General features: G+C 33.5%; 2 protein-coding genes across 3 annotated transcripts in view; one reads left to right on the forward strand and one right to left on the reverse strand.

Moving 5' to 3' along the window:
• LOC126864008 (mucin-3A) overlaps window positions 1-20,924 on the reverse strand; it is a 46,894-nt gene that overhangs the window by 15,496 nt on the left and 10,474 nt on the right. The window contains exons 3-7 of one of the 2 annotated variants that reach the window (XM_050614873.1): window positions 12,995-13,196; window positions 11,353-12,858; window positions 11,173-11,257; window positions 9,373-10,484; window positions 6,014-8,601 (exon numbers count right to left, since the gene is read on the reverse strand). In XM_050614873.1, the coding sequence (XP_050470830.1) occupies window positions 6,014-6,136 (123 nt within the window). In that variant the 5' untranslated portion in view covers window positions 6,137-8,601; window positions 9,373-10,484; window positions 11,173-11,257; window positions 11,353-12,858; window positions 12,995-13,196. Of the gene's footprint in view, window positions 1-6,013; window positions 8,602-9,372; window positions 10,485-11,172; window positions 11,258-11,352; window positions 12,859-12,994; window positions 13,197-20,924 lie in introns of those variants that run through there. The other variant, XM_050614874.1, reaches the window with a different exon arrangement.
• Window positions 13,974-20,433, forward strand: LOC126864022 (signal transducing adapter molecule 1). Its single transcript, XM_050614920.1, has 10 exons — window positions 13,974-14,194; window positions 14,931-15,091; window positions 15,160-15,405; window positions 15,683-15,758; window positions 15,838-16,047; window positions 16,171-16,290; window positions 16,361-16,549; window positions 16,913-17,139; window positions 17,223-17,461; window positions 17,764-20,433. Exons 1-10 carry the CDS (start codon window positions 14,152-14,154, stop codon window positions 17,876-17,878), a joined length of 1,626 nt encoding a protein of 541 aa, XP_050470877.1. The 5' UTR covers window positions 13,974-14,151; the 3' UTR covers window positions 17,879-20,433.

Here is a 20,924-nt window from a genome sequence, read left to right on the forward strand (position 1 = left end):
GTGAAACTACTTCTTCTCTTCCTGCACCTTAAGATATGAAGTTCGATAGCTGTGCACCGTTGCTGCAATTAACGTCACTAGACTTCCTATCAATTTAAAAGGAACCGTTCGCGAGAAAATAGGCCGGCCAACTTTGACAATTACGTAGGCTGGTTTTGTCATTGGGCATAGAGTATGTCAGAAACCTGGCGTTCTTTAACCTTTTTTGCTTCGTGTCTTCCGACGAGAGAGATTGATTAATCGAACAATGAATCGAACAGACGAACTTTTACATTCCTGCCTGTGAAATTTTATAGATAGGTAAAATTTAATTGCGTGATGTATTCAAATTTTATTCGTGAAAGTTTAAGTACAGAGACAGCGTCACCACGATTTTATATGTAAATACGTGTGAAATGTGACTAATGTGTAGTAAATAGAATTGTGAGTGTAGTAAAAGAGGCGAAGAAGATGAAGATAAAATTCTTCTCAAAACAAAATTTAGGTCAAATTCTTGAATTTCTTTTGCTGAGTATATATATATACAGGATATATCGAATGCATTGGTATTATATTTAATCTAATCTTTCAAAACATTTTTGTATTTAATTTCAAAATACAAAATAGCAACCGGCAACCAATTTAAGAGAAATCCGTGCCACGGCGACACATATTAAGAAAATTTCTGTCGTTTAACGATGCCCAAATTTGGCCAAGCATTTCAAGAATGTCATAGTAACCTTAATTAACCGAAATCGCCTTCTTCGTGGATCAAAATATAGTTTAAATACTTTTGACAAAATTTCTTACTTTTATTTCAAGCATCCTGAAGCAAGGAATGCTATGATCGAACGAGTTTCTAAACGTATCATTTTCAGAGACGATTTACCTGTTCGATGTTCGTTTATTCTCATTCTGGAAAACTATTTCCTTCTAACTAAAAATTACATTGAGCATATTGCTGGTTAGAGACTGCTAATCGGCAAAGTTTCTGGAGAAAGTGAGAGACTATGTGGCATCCTTCACCTTCACCTATTGTCCCGTATATTCGCCTTGATCTCACTTCGTGTCCTCGAGAAAGGTGAATCGAATCGTGCTATTTAGCACTACACTTTGATAAACTCTTCGAGGTCTCGGTGAATATTATTGAAATAACAGGAACTTCTCTATGTTGAGTACACGCATCATAGAAATAACGAAATGAACAAGAAACAAATTGGAAGAATTCTTCTTTCGTAAAATTAGACGAGAAACGAGCGGAAATAGAAATTACGTATTGTTCGTAATAGGAATTTAGAAACGAAAAAAGTTACGACATTAGGACGCGATAAAAAGAAATGGAGCAGCGTAATCCTTCGACGAAAGGAGCAAAAGCTGAAAGAACAGCAAGTGAAAACGAAAATGGCTATCGTAAATGGACTTCCTGCGACTGCTTGTTACCAATGTCGAGGGCAAGGTGAAAATTTTACAAAATTTTAAAGTCACGGTTCTATTTGAACTTCTCCTGGCACGTCTTTTTATTAATTTTATAGAAGAATAATAAAAAAATCATATAGAACAACCATAGATCAGTGTGATATGGATCACATAGATGAAAATCGCGTAGTTATAAAAAATATACGTTAGAAATTTAAATAAATGTTAGTGTTTCGATGCACAGAATAAGAACGATCCGCTTGCAATTTGTCTGAATTTTGTGGCAATGTTTTTCTCAAAACATTAAGAGACTTTGATTGTTGTGAGATCGCGATATAAAAATTGAAATTCCGCAACGGTACGCGCAGTGTTAAAATTATTTCAAGTACGATTGGAATTATCGGGTAAACCAGAATAAATCAACGATAGATCCTTTCACCGTCGTTTGTCGGAAGGAAGAAACGATGAATTGCCGCGCTCGATGGAGCATTCCGTGCGTGGAAACGGAAGCGTCAAAGACAGCCTATTGGCGAAACTTCCGGTTCTTCTTCCTCTTGGTCTTACGTATCGCGGTCTGTCTAGCGGCAAAGAAGTGACTCTCGATTTTACGTATGCTCACGGTCATCCTACAAAAACTCTCCGTAAGAGAAACTATTGGGAAATATAATCGGTGTTTCTTGGATGTCACGCACAGGAGAAATGTCTGTAAACGCTATAACGTGCTAGACTTTATCGCCGAGCTCGTGAAAGTGTTGTTTGGCGGAATGACAGAAAAAGGCAGGGAACGTGTTTAACGAGATTTGTCGTTGACGATATTGAATAATTGACGATGTTACAACGTCGTTGTGCGCGAGAAATAATAGCGATAAAAAGATCCCATTTTCCTCTTTTTCGTTGGAAGATAAAAAAAACCAGTAGTTTCAGCTTACTTCCCTGTGCCACTGAGAACCCGCTTCAACTTCTTTCCTTAAATTCCACATATAGTTTCTGTATCTCAGATAAAGCTTTTATATAACGCAATGATACGTTTCTAAAAAAAGGAAATTGAAAATTGCATGAAATTTATCTATTTGTCACGTTCCACCGATACTGTCGTAATATCTTTGGCCGCGTTAATAGAAATATTAACGTGGAACTTATCGATGATTAACCGAAGGATGTCTATTAAAGTTTTTATCCTTTAATGGATAAAAATTGAGTACGTTAGGAAGTTTACGACGCGACGTATTAAACGTTGGATAGCCGTGATGAACCTTACTTTCGTTTATTAGATGCTAGCTTTCTGCCAGCTTCGCCTCTAATTTCATGTTGCTAATTCGATTAGAAATTCTATAAGCAATCTATTATATTACTGTTTCGTTTCTATTTCTTTTCCTTTCTTCTTTTCTTCTTCTTTCCTTTTTTTCCTTTTTCCGTTTCGTACGGTTTCGTTTTATCCTTATCCGGTGTGAGATTTGAAACTTCCTAAGCGAGTATTATTTTAATTACTGTAATTAACATATTGATCTAAAATCTTTTAAACGTGATAATATATATGCAAAGATTTATAATACGTTTGGCTGCGGAAGAAGTAGGAAAATCGTGACACGAGAAGAGGAATTATAACAACGTACGAAAGTAGAACCAAGATGTTCACTATTCACCCACTAACAGAGTGACTTCTGGCCTCTGTTTCTACCTTCACTCGCAAACTCCTATCTGATGTCGGGTCTTCCTATCTTCGTCTTTTGCAATATCAATTTCCTGCGCCCTCTTAGCGGCATCTTCCTCTAATTGGCGGATTTCTCTCGAGAATTGAAGAAACCTTGCACCGAGAACTCGCTAATCGACATGCTTTGTGTCGGTATCAATGGCCATCGGATATACTTCATGGAATTTATAACTTTCATTTAGATCGACGGTCCATAGAGAATTGCGAGACTTTGGAAAACCTTGGAATGCAGTGCGCTAGATAAAAATGTGATAAAAATTTGCTGAAAATCCAGTTCAACTGGACTATGAAGCGGAGAACTTTTTGTTCACTGATTATCTTTAGAAGCTGTCAGTTTGTTGAAACAAGCTTCCGGAGTAAGTTTTTGGAGATAAAGTGCCGCATAAAGCTAGTATTAGGATTATGAAATAATCGTAGCGTAAAGATGACTGCGATATTATGAGAAGAACGAAGAAATAAGATTCTTTGTGTCCAGCAACGTCGTTGATACGTTGCACAGATGGAAGATGAGAGGAGACACGGCACAAAAACAGAGAAGGTAAACTCCACAGAGCGTTACTTATTACGCGGAAAACTGAATTTGATGATGAAGAGAAATCTTGGGGCTGGATCGTTTCAGAATGATTGCAGAAACGTAATTAACGCGCCTGTGCGTAATTAAGTACAACGCTTACTTTGAATTTCAAGCCATTATCTTAATTATCATTGTAAAAAGAATTCCTGTTATTGAAACAATTAAAATTTTTAAATATCCTGTGTTATCAGGATATGTTAGTATTATTATTACATATTGTGCGAAAATTTAACGCCAAATTTAAGCTACAGAACAATGAGATTTCGTATCCAATCGATCCAATACCTATGAACACACACTTGGTGTACATCATGAAAATCCGATCAAGTGAGAAAATCCAAGTGAATGTGTTAACCGTGTCGCGAAGGCGTTAAAATGGCATAAGTGAAATCGGAAACGTACAAGGAATCGCGATCGTATAAACAAATACGGAGAAAGAAGCGGCGTTTCAACGGCGAACGAACGCGATTCACAACGTGAACCGTAATATCTCTATATTTATTCGCCGATTTTACTGTCCAACCAGCGAAACTTGCTCGCGATTATCAAAGATTATAATAGGTTGTCCCAAAAGTTTCATTCGTCTTGTAAGAAATAATAGATGCACAATGTTTTTTGTTTTATATTATTTTTTATTGAATTACGTACGATCCGTTTCGTTTTGTTGAAACGCCGATCTATTATTTCCTTATAAAACGAAAGAAACTTTTGGGACAACCTAATATAACGTGTAACAAAGGCAGTGGTAGAAATGTTTAACTGTGGCCTGATTACGTCAACCGCGAGAGCAACAGTACCAAGTAATTTCATCAAATCTGCATACCTATCGCAAATGGCTTCGTTTCACACCGTTCGTACGCGTGCACACAGGCTCTTTGTTCGTGTCGGAGAGATCTCGCATCAGATTTAATTACACGTTGAAACGCGCTACGTGGAAATTTCTTTGCTAAGCGATCCTCGATACGTGTTAGATTGTTCCACGTGAAACGATCGGCTTCGTAAACGTGCAAAGTCTTTTGAAACTTGCTAACTCGATGTGTTGTCGGTTATTACTTATCGCTGGATCTTCCAAATTCATACTTTTTGCGATCGTGCGTAAAAATATACAGAATGTGAATAGAAATTTCTTTCATTCTCCAGGATACCGTAACGAGAACATTATTTCGAATTATTCGTGTATTTTTGCATACTATGTACATGCTGTAAATTTTTGCATTGATTTAAGTTTCCCAGAAGCGTGCGTGAACATCGGAAGCCTGTTTATTACACAGGATGGGTGGATAAAAATCATCGACGATTGCACATTCCGAGAAAATATAGTTTGCGTGTTGCCAGAGATACACCGGCGATATCTCGATTCACGTTCGCACGGTAATTTCTGCTAGAATGATATTCAAATCGTTAAAAGGGTCATTCTTTTCCCGAACGATCTCCACGATTTCTGAATCGAGATACCACACGTATTTGGAAATCCCGATTCTCGAAAGTAATTCTCCCGTGCTTAGTATTGTATTCGATCGATAGAAGCGTTGCACTATCGTGGAAAAGGAACATCGATCTCGCCGGTATTACGGAAAACTTTGATCGACTACACGCGATCTTTTCACAGCCGAATGCTTTACGAAGTGTACTTTCCATCGGACGTCTGACATCGGAAGCGTATTTGATAAAATATCGTCCCACCCTTCCAAGCTAGAACAAGATATATATTTATTTACTAAAGATAGATTATTGCACGGCAAAACTTTATTTATTTAAACGTAATTTTACTTAATGCCTGAATAGATAGAACCTTTGTCGATGAATCTGTGCTCAAATGCTTCTTACATGACAAAAAAGCGACAGATAGCGGAAAAGATCAAGGAACTTCGCTTACATGAATTGCATGAAACCTTCGACAGGTTCATCCTCTGGAAGGAGAGAAATCAATTGTTTTATCTGCAATTTTTTATTAATTAATCTTCACCATTAGTTGTTACTTGTAACTGTCTTCCACCTGATAATTCGTTTTTGTTATTAAATCCAATGAATCTGGCCCCATATAGATTAGATAGAGTATATCGTGCATTTGTTTTGTCAAAATTTTCTTTATAAAAATCTCTCAAGCCTCTCTTAAAAGATACTAAGTAGGTACCTAAATCTCTATCTACCTACACATCTAAGAAGGTCTATGAAAGATACCTCCTTTGTAGTTTCCAATTTAGCAACTGTATCTTGCACTATATTAACATGAAATTTCTCAAGAGATCATGTATTATCCGATAAAAACATTTTTTTAAATAATACTTTACCATCAAGAAAAGAAGAAATTAATCAGGTAGCATTTTTCTTACCTGTTGGAACTGAGCCAAATCGGTCCCTGAGAGAATCGCCGGGTCAGCCTCGGCAGCTACGAAACCTTGTATCCTCAGGATCGCGGTGATCCACAGGAAGCACAAAACATTCCTCCGCCTCATTACGTCAACGATCCTCCTTTCTCTTCGATTATCGAGCAGCGTTCACACACGGTTTACCTTTTTCTAAGAACTTCACCACCGGAACATCGACACCCCACTACGTCTCTTTCTTCTTTCTTCTCCAATATCCGTCGACTTTCAAATTTACTTACAAAGTTACAGCAGGCTTATTAAACCAAATAATTTTACACTGCTTCCTCGTTCTATAAACTTCCCTCAAACAAATATCGCGTATATCTTTCCTTTCTTCGTAAATACAACGAATCGGTTAATTTACAAATTGAACCATGATTTAGAAATTAAACGAAAAAAAAAAAGAAAGATAGGTATATCTTGGAAATATATTCGGAGAACGAAATCGTTTCGTTGATCAAAACGAAAGCGTTGTTCTAAGGGAAAATAAGGTTCTCGGGTCGTTTTATCGAAAGAAAGAATGGTCGAGCTTTTCTCGTGTTAGCGGAGAAACGAAAACAAGAGGACAATAGCGAAGACGCGTCAGACCTGCTTAGCTGACACAAGTTCACACGTTGACGAGGACGAGTTCGGGACTGTTGGAGATCGGAAAACGTCTGAGAGTTTTACTTCTCCAGTCGGGGAAGAGTTCCTCAGGCATAGACCAGGTGGGAGACGTACAGGTAGGACGGTGAACGTCGGTTCCGAACCCACTTCTGTCTTCTCTTGACGCCTTCCTCAACTGGAACCTGCATTTGTTTTCCATTTTGTTGGGATTTTTGCCAACGATCGATAGAAATCTGTATCGAGTAGATGTCTGTTGGTTTAGGAATCGTTCAGATCCAATTCAGGCAATCGTTTCAGATGCAAATTAAAAAATGTGTTATTTTTAGTAGAAGAAAGGAGAAAGGATGTGAAATTACGGAACGTATTATTTTGTATCGGAATTAAAACAATCAGGAAACTTTCTATAAGTATTATGTAGAATTGTTAATAATAGTGATTAACGGGTCATGTATTCTTATCGAGAGAACATTAAAAATACGTAGAACGATAGAACCGGGAAGTGAAAGAAAACATATTTTTTTCAGTCCAAACGTTTATAGAATATACTAGTAGTTAATTTTAATATTTATACATTATCGACTATTCCACACTATGTGATCTTCAAGATTAAAAATTTGTTTTTATAATTAAAATACGACGAATCACGTTGAGTTAGATTTGATTGATAAAAATACCAAGATACGAGATGTATGATTAAACCAAAACAACATTCGATTCTAATAAAGAAATATGTTTTCTTAATTCTAGTTTCTTAATTCTAATGGACAAATTAATACTCCAAGAAATAGAGAGAAAACATTAAGGAGCAGAAAAAGTACATTATACAGAAAATAGCATAGATGTAATAAGATAACAAGCTGGTTTTTCAATCAAATCAATCGACATCTTTTGTCGAGAGAAATGCTTCGAAGAAAGATTACATGAACAGTTTTTGAACAGAAAGGCAAAAGAAGCGAATCGATACGTCGGAAAGTTACTTAACACCATTGAAACGAACGGAAACGCTCGAACGAGCATCAAGTTGTACCAGTTCCGCTCGAACGTTCCGGGGAACGCGCAAAAGCGCATCGTACCGTTTTACAAACAATTTCGGCACTTACTTCCGATAATAAATCGTTTTTAGTTGTCGTGTAGAATGCTCGCGGAAGTGCTATGAATGAAATGAACCGGCACGCTGCAATAGATTTCCTAATTTTTAAAACGCGCTACTGGAAAGAGAACAACTGTCGTATACTGAAAAAACATTGGAATCTAAGGAATTTTTTTGGAGAAGATTACAATATTAAGACTAGAAGATTTAACGAATAATAATTGAGAAACCTTTTGGGAAAAGGCTCATAAAATAAAATGTTGAAGTTTAGTAAATTGAGTTGAAAATTCTAGTTGTAATTTTTTTTAATATTAGCTACATTCGAATTGTTAATTAGAACAGTCCTTAAGGAACGTTTTTTATATTTATAAAATATATTCAATTTTCCTACTAATTCAACTATGAATATTCTTTTTTATCCTGGATCTCTAGACCATTTTTTTAGGAAGCTTCTCGTCTGATACATTGATGAAATAGAAGAGAAGAAGCTACTCAAATTTTATGAGAAAATCTCAAGAAATCTTTCTTCCAAATAAAACTATTTTTCTATTGTTTTATGTAAATTGGAAATTTCAAAATATCTATCTTATTATATCTGGAAGAAACATGTACCTAAATGTTGGAATACCGTTGTGGAGTGATTAACTTTGTTTCGAAACCAAGTAAAAGAACTGACAAATCAAATTTGCTCATCGATCAAATGGAATCAGATACCTCTTTTCCGGTTAGTTTTTACTACGTAAGTAGTTAGCCGGTAAAATATTTTTCAAATGGCTCGAGGCAACGAAAACGCGATCACCATTCGTCCTTTCTCCGCTCACCATCGAAAACGAGTTTCAATCTGCTTATCTGTTTCCTGTAAGATTGTTGCAAAATTGTTACAAGAAGGATTCACTGAAAACAATTAATCTAGCTTAGAAAATATTACATGCCAATCGCTAGTGGAAATAGAATTTGCAAATAATCTGTTTTATGTATTTTTACATGATCGTAGAATATTTTTAAGACATTAATAAAGAAGATAACCATCGGCAACGAAATGATAAACTGAATTAAAAGAATAATAAAAATTATAAATAAAATAAAAAAAGTACACGCTTTTATGACTAAAGATTGCTATAATACATGTTACCGATTGGTTATTATTGTAAGACTGATCACTGTCGTGACGTAAGATTCGAGAATTGAGCGAAAGTTTCGATCACTTTCTGTTAAACACCTCCGTAAACATCTGCCAAATTTCGTTATGGTTTTGCTAAAGATTACATAAGAACCTCGTTTAATAATTTACCAAAAACATTTTTGTATTTTTAAAAAATTTTTTTAAAATTCATACGATTAATATTTGATATACAAGAGAAGGAAAAAATTTAATCGAAAATAAATTATATCAATTTTACCAACAATAGTTTAAAGTGTTCTATACCGATTATGTAAGAAAAGGTATAGGTACTGCAAAATAAATGATGGATGTTTCATGCTACCTATGCACAAAAAATGTTTCCATTTCCTTTCTCTAAATTTCTTCACCATAAAACTTACGATTAGCTATTTTATAGAAATAAAACATTATTTGTTCAAGACTTTAATTAATCCTTGCGTCATCTATTTGCGATCCATTTCTTACCTTTTAAGGAACATGAGCGGATTCAGACTACCACAATGCTCGAGATGTATGCTCTTCCTTGTATGATGCCCGAGCCGAACTTTCTTCCTTCGTACGGCTATAGTACACTATCGTCCAGAAGTACAATGCTTCGTTTCATGCAAAATTGTTTAGTATGTATGACAAATGAATTTATAAAAAAGCTTTCTATGATTTAGTCATTTAAAGATAACTTTTAAGAAGCATCTATATCCTAAGTTTCTTCTTCTAGTTTCCTCATTTCAAAAAAGGAATTTTCATTCTTTTACGATATGACTTTTAAGAGTAAGTTAGCTTGAAATTAAAATTTTTTAATTTCAAGAGAAAATTTTTCTGGAGCTGCATTTTTCTAAATTGTCAATTTGAAAAGACTTTGTTCAAGTACCTCTTTTGAGACATAAAGTATTGAAATAGAAATATAAGAGAATTTTAAAAGAAACTAAAAAACACTGTTTCTCGCAAATTTAAGTGATATTATATCGTGCTAGTAAACTAGTAATATTGCTAGAATTGCAGGCGTGACCCTAAACTTATGGACGATAGTGTATAACCATTACTTTCTTCGTCATGCAGAACATCCAAGCAACCGTTTGTTCCCAATTCCATCGATGAAGTAAGGCACCTCTTACAATCTTCTAAAGCTGTTCCTATTAGGCAAAAATAATTACAATTGTCGAGTAATATAAAAAGAATCGATCATCGGTTTAAAGAATAAAAAATCAAACTCGCGCGATACTACATAGAACAAATTACCTAGAATACTCTAAATTATAATCGCAATTTTTCATTCTTTCGCGTCTCTATACATACAATAATCTTCAAGAAAAAACAAACCTTTTTTTAATGTACTTCCAGCAAACGGAAGTAAATTTAACAATACTTACTTGGCAAACGTTTCTAATCATGAAATATCGGTATATTATTATGAAATTGCACCCGGAAAGCTGTGGTTTTTCTCCTCAAATATCAGAGTACACACTTTCGTCGATCAACGTGTTTTATAGATTGTAATACTCTTTGAAAGATATATCTTCGTGATAAGATAAAAAGAAGACAGGTACACCTGTATATCGTGATTCGCTGTTGAAATTCCCCTATCGAAAAACAGCAATACAAAGATCAAGAGAACCGTATTACATAAGGGAACGCAATATTCGTACTGTTTATCAGACACGAGACATCTCGGAAGAGCGAGACGGTTCGTGGAAAAAAAGTATTGTGTGGACGGATATATCGCGGATGGGAAAAGACGCTTTCCTTTATGCCCGTGAATCTCATTAAAAAGCGTTTCACCTGTACGAAGGGGAGAGGAAGTGAATTTTAACGAAAATATTCTCGTAGTTTCGATTCTTCGCCGCAGGAGGAACCTTGTTACCCCTTTATACAGTTATTAGAGTAACGTTGTATTGTTTGCTCATACCGAATCTCAAGTACTATAGTTGGTTACATGATATAATTTTGTCTTTAGGATTACGTAAAACAATATTGAAATATTACAATTTTGTTTATGATAATCATCTTCCCGTGTCAGTCAAATTCTTAATCAAGTTCCATGTTATTTCGGGTGACTCTGATAATATAATTTAAGAATTTGTCGTAGAACGTAAATTTCAGGTCATATTAAATTTGAATAATATTTTCTAATTATTTATTCAATTTTGTTGTCGGTTCCAAATACTCTAATATAGACTTCGCATATAATTATAAAAGTGCTTCACTAATAAAAAGAAAATGCTAAGTTTTAATAAATCGTACAGTTAAAATATTATTCATATTACTTACATTTCTGTCGAATCAGGTTTCGTTTGTCACAGACGTCTTATAAATTAAATCATTGCAAGAAACCGGAAAATGGAAGTCACAGCACCTTACATTTCGTAAGACCAAGCAATGTTAAATGTAGGTGGAAGATTTCCAACTGGACGTAGCTAGTTTGCAAGAAAACAGTGTAACATAATTTACCTTAAACAATACAATTTTGCCTGCCGTGTTGCCTGCTTAATTTTCCCCTTGTCTTACAGGGTAATTGTCCAGATAATTTTCTGTCCTCGTATTCGTAGTGTAATTGTAATATCTCGATGCACCATGAAATTTACATAAATTACAAGTTAGGAAAATTATAAATATACATAAAGAATGTATACGAAAAATACATAAGTATGCTTATCATAAATTTTTCCTTCTTGTAGATATTTCCTATACTACTACGATATTTCTACATAGAATTGTTACAAACTGTTATAAGACTATTACTAATATATGCATATAGTATAAGTACTATTATTAATTTTTATCTTTCCTTGCCTTTCAAACGTAATTGTTATAATTATTTCACTCTACTGTATAATTTCTCGTCTACATCGTTTCTCACTTTTCTATAATACTTTACGTCTTATCTTCGACATCGGAAGCTGCTACTTCTCATCCGTAACTTAATAACCGCCATTACGGGACCGTCAAGACGCAACAATACTTTATTGATTATCCTCCTTCACCAATTGCTCCCCAGAATTGCTTTTTGTCCTGCAATAATTAAACGTGTACACGTGTGCGCTTTCACCCGTTATTTATAACTAATAACGGAAGCATGTACGTAACGTAAGTTCATAGACTACTTCCTCTGGCATTCTTCCTCCTCTTGCGAATTCTAAGAACATCGCGAGATATCTAAAACAATCCCTCTTGACATAAAAATTATTTTTAGGGGATAATATACTGTAACTTGGCAATAAATAAACTAATAAATTGATGATAGCAAATTTTTCAAACCACTGACAATTTTAAACAAATAGAAACCATTCTTATATTTTGTTTCTTTTAGAAAGTATCAAATGTTTCAAATAGATTCAACGTATCACTTCCGTTGAAGCTTCTATTACAGATTCCGTCAGAACTACAAAACATACAGATGCTAATCATTGCTTTGTTTTATTCAACGTAGATAAATCATTTGATCATATCGAACAGTGAAAGTGATATTTAAACATTTGAATGGAGATAGAAATCTTCGAGGCTTTCACGACCTGGATATACAATCGATACCAAAAGGACAAGGACTGCACCCGGAAGCTTCTATAAATAACAATGCAGAGTAGGAAAGTTATCGATATAATTAAAAGTTATATGATAATTTCATGATACTAGATATCAAAATACTAATAAAGACCATCAAAATTCATGGTTATTGCATAATGTCAAGGTGATTTTCAACAAGCACAATGACAGTACATTGTAATTTGACAAACATGATGACAGCCTGATTGTCAGTGTATTATGCAGAAATTATGTGATGCAGTTTATTCCCAAGGTTTGGAAGCCTGGGACAAATGCAAAAATTGTTCGTGAAACCACAATGAACTAGAGACTCTTTCGTGATGTCGTTTCGTAATAAACCGCGCATCTCTCTATTCTTTAAGTTTTCCATACTCAGCTTTTGACAGAATCTTCGATCTTCTTTCGATGAAAAATCTGTGTGAAAAGGTTTTCAATTTACAACCACAATTTATAATATTCCAGGCTCATTGAAAATATAAATAATAAAGTCATTTAAGATTCAAATATGATGCAAGTGTCTTCTAGAATTTCATAATATACTTTACTTTACCTCATTCTTTTTAATAAACTATGAACATAAAAAAAATAACTCTAGCGCTATAAATAGCGCTAACTTATTCTCGCAAGTTAAATTTTAAAATGGCGGTAATTACATCAATTTCACTTTATATCATCTTCGGTATCATTTACTTCGGTGCACTTCGGTTATCTTCGGTATATTTCGGTATATTTCTTACCGCCAAACATGATACCTATATCAAAAGAATATATTCAAAAAATATGCACAATACAAGACAAATAGTAGAATTGTAAAAGAAGAAGAGGAATCAAATGATGTTCATGAATTTAAGAGAGGAAGCAAGTGCGATGGAATCAAACGTAACTCATTATTTCATAGTCTAACCATGTGTTCTACGATCAGTGAATCATATTGTTTGAAATTTTTGATAATACAATTGCATTCAATAATGCGTGTAATAAAATAATGTTTCTTTGTAATAATTTCTGTCATATTCGATCACCTTCTTCTATATAAGCACTGACTACGTCTGCACCTCATCCCTGCCACTAGTCTACTACGGCGAATATCCAATGTCACGTCTATTATGTATCTTGTCTCTGAATTCATGTAGTATGAATGTACATACATTTTACACACAGAATGTTATATGTACTGAAATGATAAGGTCGCGTGTGACACGAAAATGGTAATGGGACTCGTATGGTAAATCATACTTTCATAAACTAATTTCACAAGTTCTTCGCCAGATGGCAGATAGTAGGACGCAATAGTTTACGATGTATCGATTGTCGATGTTCATTTCAATGTCTTTATCGAAAAGGAACGAATTGCGCAAATTATCAGTAATTTTAATCGCTATACATATTTAATCCTTCAAAGCATGAATCGTTTATCTGAATTCCCCGTGGCTGTACGGTGAACTCATCGATTAATCGTGTAATTCGTGACGCGAAACCGCTCCCGTTTGACATTACGCTCGAGATGATTCGATAGTATCGAGGTTTTTTGGCAGGTCGAAAGAAAGATGTCCCTCGATGGTAGATTAGAATGTTATTAGTCATTCGGTGTCGTGTTTGTAAGTAAATATCAGCTGGATGCGTAGAGAAGAACGTAACGTAATTCCGTGACAGCGCGTAACGGACGTAACTGTCGAACATAGATCGATTAAAGGAACCACGTCGAAAATGGGTCTTTTCCAGAATTCCTCGCCTTTCGACGCTGACGTTGGTGAGTGGCAGACTTCTCCCTAGCCTTAATTCACTTATAACACGATTGTTCCTGCATCAGACTACTTTAACCCCAGGAAACAAATTTTAAATCCTATGACAGCTCATATCTATTGTTTCTCTGTGCATACGTTGGATCTGGTTTTTCATTTTTTTTTTTTTATGCAACGTCAAAATTCCACGTTTGATGGATGCATTAAGCGGTTGTTGACATTTGACCTCTAATTAAGACATCAGATTTTGCGAGTTACTTCAACCTCGCTTTTGTATCGCCTTGACCGATTACTCCCGTCACGTCTACGAAAATGCTCGTTCATTCTGATAAAAGCATAAATCACGTAGAGAAATATTCGAGACGTTCAAATCGTAGGAATTTCCTGAATGCTAACTGTTCTTTTTGGAATTCATACACGGACAGAGCCAGATTTCTCTTTAATTTGCAACGCGAAACGAACCTGATACGAGCTCACACCTTTTATTATTTATTCAATTTGTTAGGAAGTTGTGTACAAGTTGTGGTACAAACATGTATATGAGATTGATACTCCATGATGTTCATATGTTTGAGGAAATCATTGAAGAAAAAGAATAAAGTTATCATATATATATATTGCCTAATTTAAATATTCAGTAGTACTTTTTATTAGGAAATTTGCGATTGGAATGGAATAATGCAAATTGATACTTCTATTTCCCTTATCATATCTTATGCCTTTCTTATAATTTTTTTATAATAGAAAAGGCAACCAGTGAGAAGAATATGTCTATAGAATGGGGAAGTATGTTGGATATTTGTGATAAAGTGGGAACTTCTACCCAAAATGCAAAGGAATGTTTACGGTCGATTGTTAAAAGACTATATTCTCCAGATCCACATATCGTTATGCAAGCATTAACAGTCAGTATATCCTTCAAAATGTAACTTTAAACCATTGTGTAACCGATATTCATTGAATGTGGATTTAGTTGTTAGATGTGTGTGTCATCAATTGTGGAAAAACATTTCATCTGGAAATTGCATCAAGAGAATTTGAAAATGACCTGAGGAAGCTTGTTAATCATTCTGAACCAAAGATTGCTGAAAAAATGAAGGTACTTTTAAAGAAATGGGCTGAAAATGATTTCAAAACTGATCCTCAGTTAAATCTAATTCCAAGTTTGTACAATAAACTTAAAAATGAAGGACATGACTTTACTTCTACATCAGATACGGTAAGTTTCCTTCCATCTGAATTCACATATAAGATTCTTATTTATTGCGAAACATATATGGTTGAATGTAGTCTTTTATTTAAATACTAGTAAGATAAGACTATCATTTATTGACGTTCTGTGTTTTTCCTGCAATCATTCATCAAGAGAATAATTATTCCATTGAACCACATGGAATTATTTATATAGATTGATAGATTATTTCGTATGCATCAAATAACTATAACCACAAATAATTGTTGTATTTAGTATATCCATTTTCTTTTTTTTTTTTTAGCCCAAACGTATAAGTGTATTAAGTAAAGATCCAAATGTAGTAACAAATTCACAAGAAGAGGAAGACATTGCAAAAGGTACCTTCAAATTGTTGAAGAATATTTAATAACATTTCCCCTAGAATTGCAAAATTAAATTAATTACTTTCCATTCTAGCCATAGAACTTTCTCTTAAGGAAAGTAAAGCTCATAGTCAAGCATCCTCTTCACATAGCTCACCAGCATCTAATAAATACACCAGTTTATACCCTAATGTAAGTTCTGCACTTGGTGCCTCCAGCAACTCCGAAGGCAGGAAGGTCCGTGCTCTGTATGATTTTGAGGCAGCAGAAGATAATGAATTAACATTTTTTGCAGGAGAAATAAGTATGATTTGTGTTCTTTGAAAATTTAATCTCAAACAGTTATATTTTAATTACAGCTAAAAAGATGTGACTATAATAAATTTATTGTGTAATGATGAAATTATTGTTATCAACTGAATTTTAGTTAACATATTGGATGATTCTGATCCAAACTGGTGGAAAGGCAGTAACCAAAATGGAGAAGGACTATTTCCCTCTAACTTTGTTACTGCAGATTTGTCTATGGAGCCTGAACAGTTTACAAGTAAGATATGAAATATTAAATTATTCATGTGTTAGTTAAAAATAAGTACTATATATAAATTCACATATAGAATTAGAACACAGTAACAAAAAAATGGTTCAGTTTGCTGAAGAGGTAGAAGTAAAAACTGTAAAGAGAGAACCAGAAGTGGTTGAAGTTGAAATAGATGAAAGAAAGATGGACAGACTTTTACATTTATTACATGAAGCTGATCCTCAATGTGATAATTCGGATCCACAAGAAATGCTTGATTTAGAAGGTACTGTATTTGTATCTTATATTGTACTATAGGATTTATTTATTCAGAAATATTAGAAATTGGGATTTCCAATGATTATCCTATATGATAAGTTTATTGATAGATGGATTTATTTACAATGGATTAAACAGAAAACAATGGTTATTTAACGTGAACTAAATATAGTAATGTGCTATAACTAAGATAACTAAATGGGCTGCTTGGCCCATTGAAGTTTCCCAATCCTTTCGACCTGTCGGCACTTAGGCTTTCTCGCAACATTTGTAGTTCACCCGATATTTCTTGGGCAATCTGTCCACAATACCACAATACATTATTTTATATCATTACTTATATTAACTATTAATTTTATAACAATTTTAGAACAAGTTACTGCTATGGGACCGTTGATAGATGCAGCTTTAGAAAAAGTAGACAGGAGGCATGCACAGCTAACTCAGTTAAGTTCTGATCTGGTGGATGCTCTTAATTTGTATCATACATTGATGCGAGAACCACCACCTCCTACACCATCAAATTATACCCTACCTAAGATGCCACCTCACATAAACCCTTATCAGTTTCAAAATCAGGGACCACCACCTCCACATGTAAGAATTTAATATATATTTCAATTTCTTTTCAATAAATGATATTCTTATTTAAGTTAAAATGAAATGTTTGAATTTCTTAGATATTTAATGGAGTACCTCCACCTCATCAAACTTCCTTTCCTGTTGGAGGTGGTCCACCTGGGCCATATAATGCGACTATACCACCTAACGAATACATGGGTCCTGCAAGCATGCCAAACATGACATTACCACAACATTTTCACGTGCAACCAGCGGGTTCGCATCAGCACCCACCAGGAGGACATCCTCATGGACCACCTGTGCCAGAGCAAAGCAATGTACCTTACTCACATCAAGGGTATGTGTTGATATACACGTGATATAAGATATTTGAAAATTCCACTTATAATATATTTATTCAGAGATAATATATATAGTACATGTAAATAGTTTAATAATATAGGTCTTAATAGCTTTATAAAGAAGAGATTAATACAATATTTAATCCCTTTTGTGACTAAAAATTACTTCTTTCTATTAGTATAATATGAGAAAGTCACATTAATTTATGATTGTTATAAATCGGTCATTTAAGGGATTAATGAAAATATACGTTAGAAAGAAAAAGTTTATAAAGAAGCATTTAATGATATACAACAGATATCCACCTCAAACTGGTACTATGCCAGGACCATATGGTCCACCAGGACCAACAGGACATCCGGTAAGCCAACAACCTCAATATGCTCCATCAAATGGGCAACACATGATGTAAAGGGATGCTACATGTTTCAAATTCACCCTGTACTGTAACTCAAGCTATACAATATCACTATATTATAATTATTTAAATAAACATACCCGAAGTAGCCAAAGATACTGGGTTTTTGATGAAAGTTTTGCATTCGAAACTTACCGTGTAAGCTTATTACAGGCACATACACGACGAAATAACTAAAAAATGCATTAAGCGAAATGCGAATTATTTTATTAACGTTTGATTACCGTTATGGTATATATTTTTCTCAAAAAGCGTTTGTGTCAGTTATTGATTCAGTTTCAATTAACACATTCCTTTGATTCGTTAGCAACCGCTATTTCGTTTCGCATTTCAACTGTAACCTCGTTACATTCAAAGTGTTGAAGTGAAAAATAATGCACGGAAAAGTCAGAAAAAAAGAAAAAAATACTGAAATATAAAATCAATTTATAAATATTGATATATTGTTTTTAATCATACGTCGAAATTATATCGCGTAACAATTTTATTATACTTATTTATAATATGTTGTATAAAGTTTATCGTATGTTTGTAATAAGTTCTGAAGAAAACTGCACCGCCGTTTAACGTATAATTACGCTAGTACACAAAAACTGTACACAAAAAATGGTGGAGACTGTAATCGAAAGAACTACCGTATTTTATAGTTTTTTACTATCATTCATTATTAACAACTATGAAAGGTCCTTAATATACGATTGTTAAAATATGAAAATTCTTTCCTTAAATAAAAAAAAGAAATACAGAAAGAAAAAGAAAGAGTTAAAGATCATAGTAGCTTTGAAAGAAGCAGCTCGAATTAAATATTGTCGAGGTACATATAAATTTAAGAACAATTATCACGACAAGACGTTTGAACTTGGTCTAGTCTGTCCACTGTGTATAATAAAACATATTTCCTATTAATCGCTTATCGAGAAATCTGCGAGAAACTTTTTATGAATTGTTAATGCATAATACTCGCATATAGTTGCGTTCATACCGTCGTAAAAGCGGCCCTGTCTGTGTTAAAGAAAAAAACGAAAAATAAGAAAAACATAAGGAAAAAGACGACTGTATTCTTTTAAACTTACATTAAAATAGGATTTAAAGGTTTAAAATTAGAATAATGCGATTCTCAAGGATTTCTTTAATAGGCCTTTATTTTTAAGATATTTATAAGTGAAGTTTATATTTCGAAGTTAAAACATGATATTAGTACCAATTTATAGGCCAAGAGAAAGTTTTAGTAGGTCAGTGAGTGAATCACTGTTAGACTGTAATTTCAGATTTGTTGAAGTACAAAAATGAGCAAGGAAAGTAATAAACCCGATAGATTACGAAAATTACTTTTTGCATATATGAAACATACAATAAAAAAGATACTTCATTCGCATGAATTTCTCACATTACATTAAGTCTAATAGTAAAATGTATATAATCCCGTATTTGAAATCTGTATACTAATTATCACTCTTATTTGATTTGAAATAGTTTATATTTCTTATGAACTAATTAAAATAGTTAAATTGAAGTGTTTCTTTTTTTTATGTATATTATACTTTCAATTTAACTTCTCTTTATACAAGTTACTTTTTTCTAATTTCTTAGTAATTAATAAGCAATAAATATCTACATACACACGTCTAAAAATAGATTGTTAATAAGTTTGAAAGAATTTGATTCAAAGCTGGAAACAATCTCAAATTTAATATAACTTAAAGGGGTTGCTTCGTAACTCGAATTGAAAATTAAACGTATGTAAAGAATTTCTTCTAACGAAAATATTGTAAAGTACATCATTGTAAAGTATGACATCTTTCCATCTAATGAACATTGTAATAAGCATATATATAAACATTCTTATAAAATGTACAATCATTTAGACTCTTAGATTCTAAGTTTTCATTAGGTTCAAGTATGCATTTTTTTATCATTTTTCAAGTTTCATTCGAGACACTGAGTAACCCCCTTAATGTTTCTCAGAAAAGACAGGGCGCATTGATACGATAGTGCAATATATACTTGGGCGGCATAGGAATTTAAAAGAAACGGAATAAACTGCGTCGATAACGTGTAGAAAGAAAAAAAAATGAAATAAGATCATGTAAAAATCTTGTAAAGCAATGTCAGTAAAAAGAAGCCACATATGTGTAAAAGTAAGTCACATACAGATGTATTGAGCGAAAAAAAGAAGACTAAGGAAGAGGAGAAAAACGTATACTGTACTTTGTATATGTACCTAGAGAAAAAAAGAGAGCGAGTGAGAGAGAAAAAAGAGACATAGAAAGTGATAGAGGAATAGGTCTTATTACAAAAAAAAAAAAAAATAGATGTAATTTACATTGTAAATGTTACGTTGCCATTAAACTCTCATTATTTACGTAAGTGATACTGAATTCCTTTGTTATATTTTTGTGAACCGTATCGTTCAAAGTCTGTAATATAACATTTAGTTTTTTAGTATTTCAAAAAAAAAAATGATCTTGAATCATCTAGTTTGGACATCGTCTAATGTACAGAATAAGTCATACATAAGGAAAATAAATGATACGTTTGGATTTGAATAATTTACTCTAACACTAATATTTATATAATCTTAGATCCCTCTTCTTTTCTATCACCTTATATACACAATGTCCTAATAAAATCGATTCAAGATTGCTCATGACATTTACGTAAATAGAAAGATCACGTGTTTTACTTTTTACTCTGTGGGATTTGACAGGAAACGATCAAACGTTCGCAATTAGATGTTTGAAGAAAACCTTGTTTGATAGAAACTGATAGACTCATAAATAATATCAAAATGGTTTTGAAAAAAGAAGTATAATATTTATTCAGTGTATATTGTTTTATATTGTACTATTATGTATTGCGTAGTGTGTCAACATTTTGCCTCGAATTGTATTTCTGCAAAGATTTCTTTAAGGATAGTTTACTCCTTTATTCTTTCTTCTCTTGTTCTATTTCTTTCATACCGTTTACTATCTTCCCTTCTTGATGCGTCCATGCTCTATCGACCTTCTGAACGCTCTTACCACGATCGAATCTCACAATA

This window comes from Bombus huntii, chromosome 3 (genome assembly GCF_024542735.1).
Source record: "Bombus huntii isolate Logan2020A chromosome 3, iyBomHunt1.1, whole genome shotgun sequence".
Taxonomy (NCBI): domain Eukaryota; kingdom Metazoa; phylum Arthropoda; class Insecta; order Hymenoptera; family Apidae; genus Bombus; species Bombus huntii.

What these genes read in the sequence shown, in the direction of transcription:
- LOC126864022 (XM_050614920.1), top strand. Translation starts at nt 14,152, where the DNA reads ATGGGTCTTTTCCAGAATTCCTCGCCTTTCGACGCTGACGTTG. An exon ending in GCCTTTCGACGCTGACGTTG is followed by an intron (nt 14,195 to 14,930) that starts GTGAGTGGCAGA and finishes TTTTTATAATAG; the next exon opens with AAAAGGCAACCAGTGAGAAG. An exon ending in TCGTTATGCAAGCATTAACA is followed by an intron (nt 15,092 to 15,159) that starts GTCAGTATATCC and finishes ATGTGGATTTAG; the next exon opens with TTGTTAGATGTGTGTGTCAT.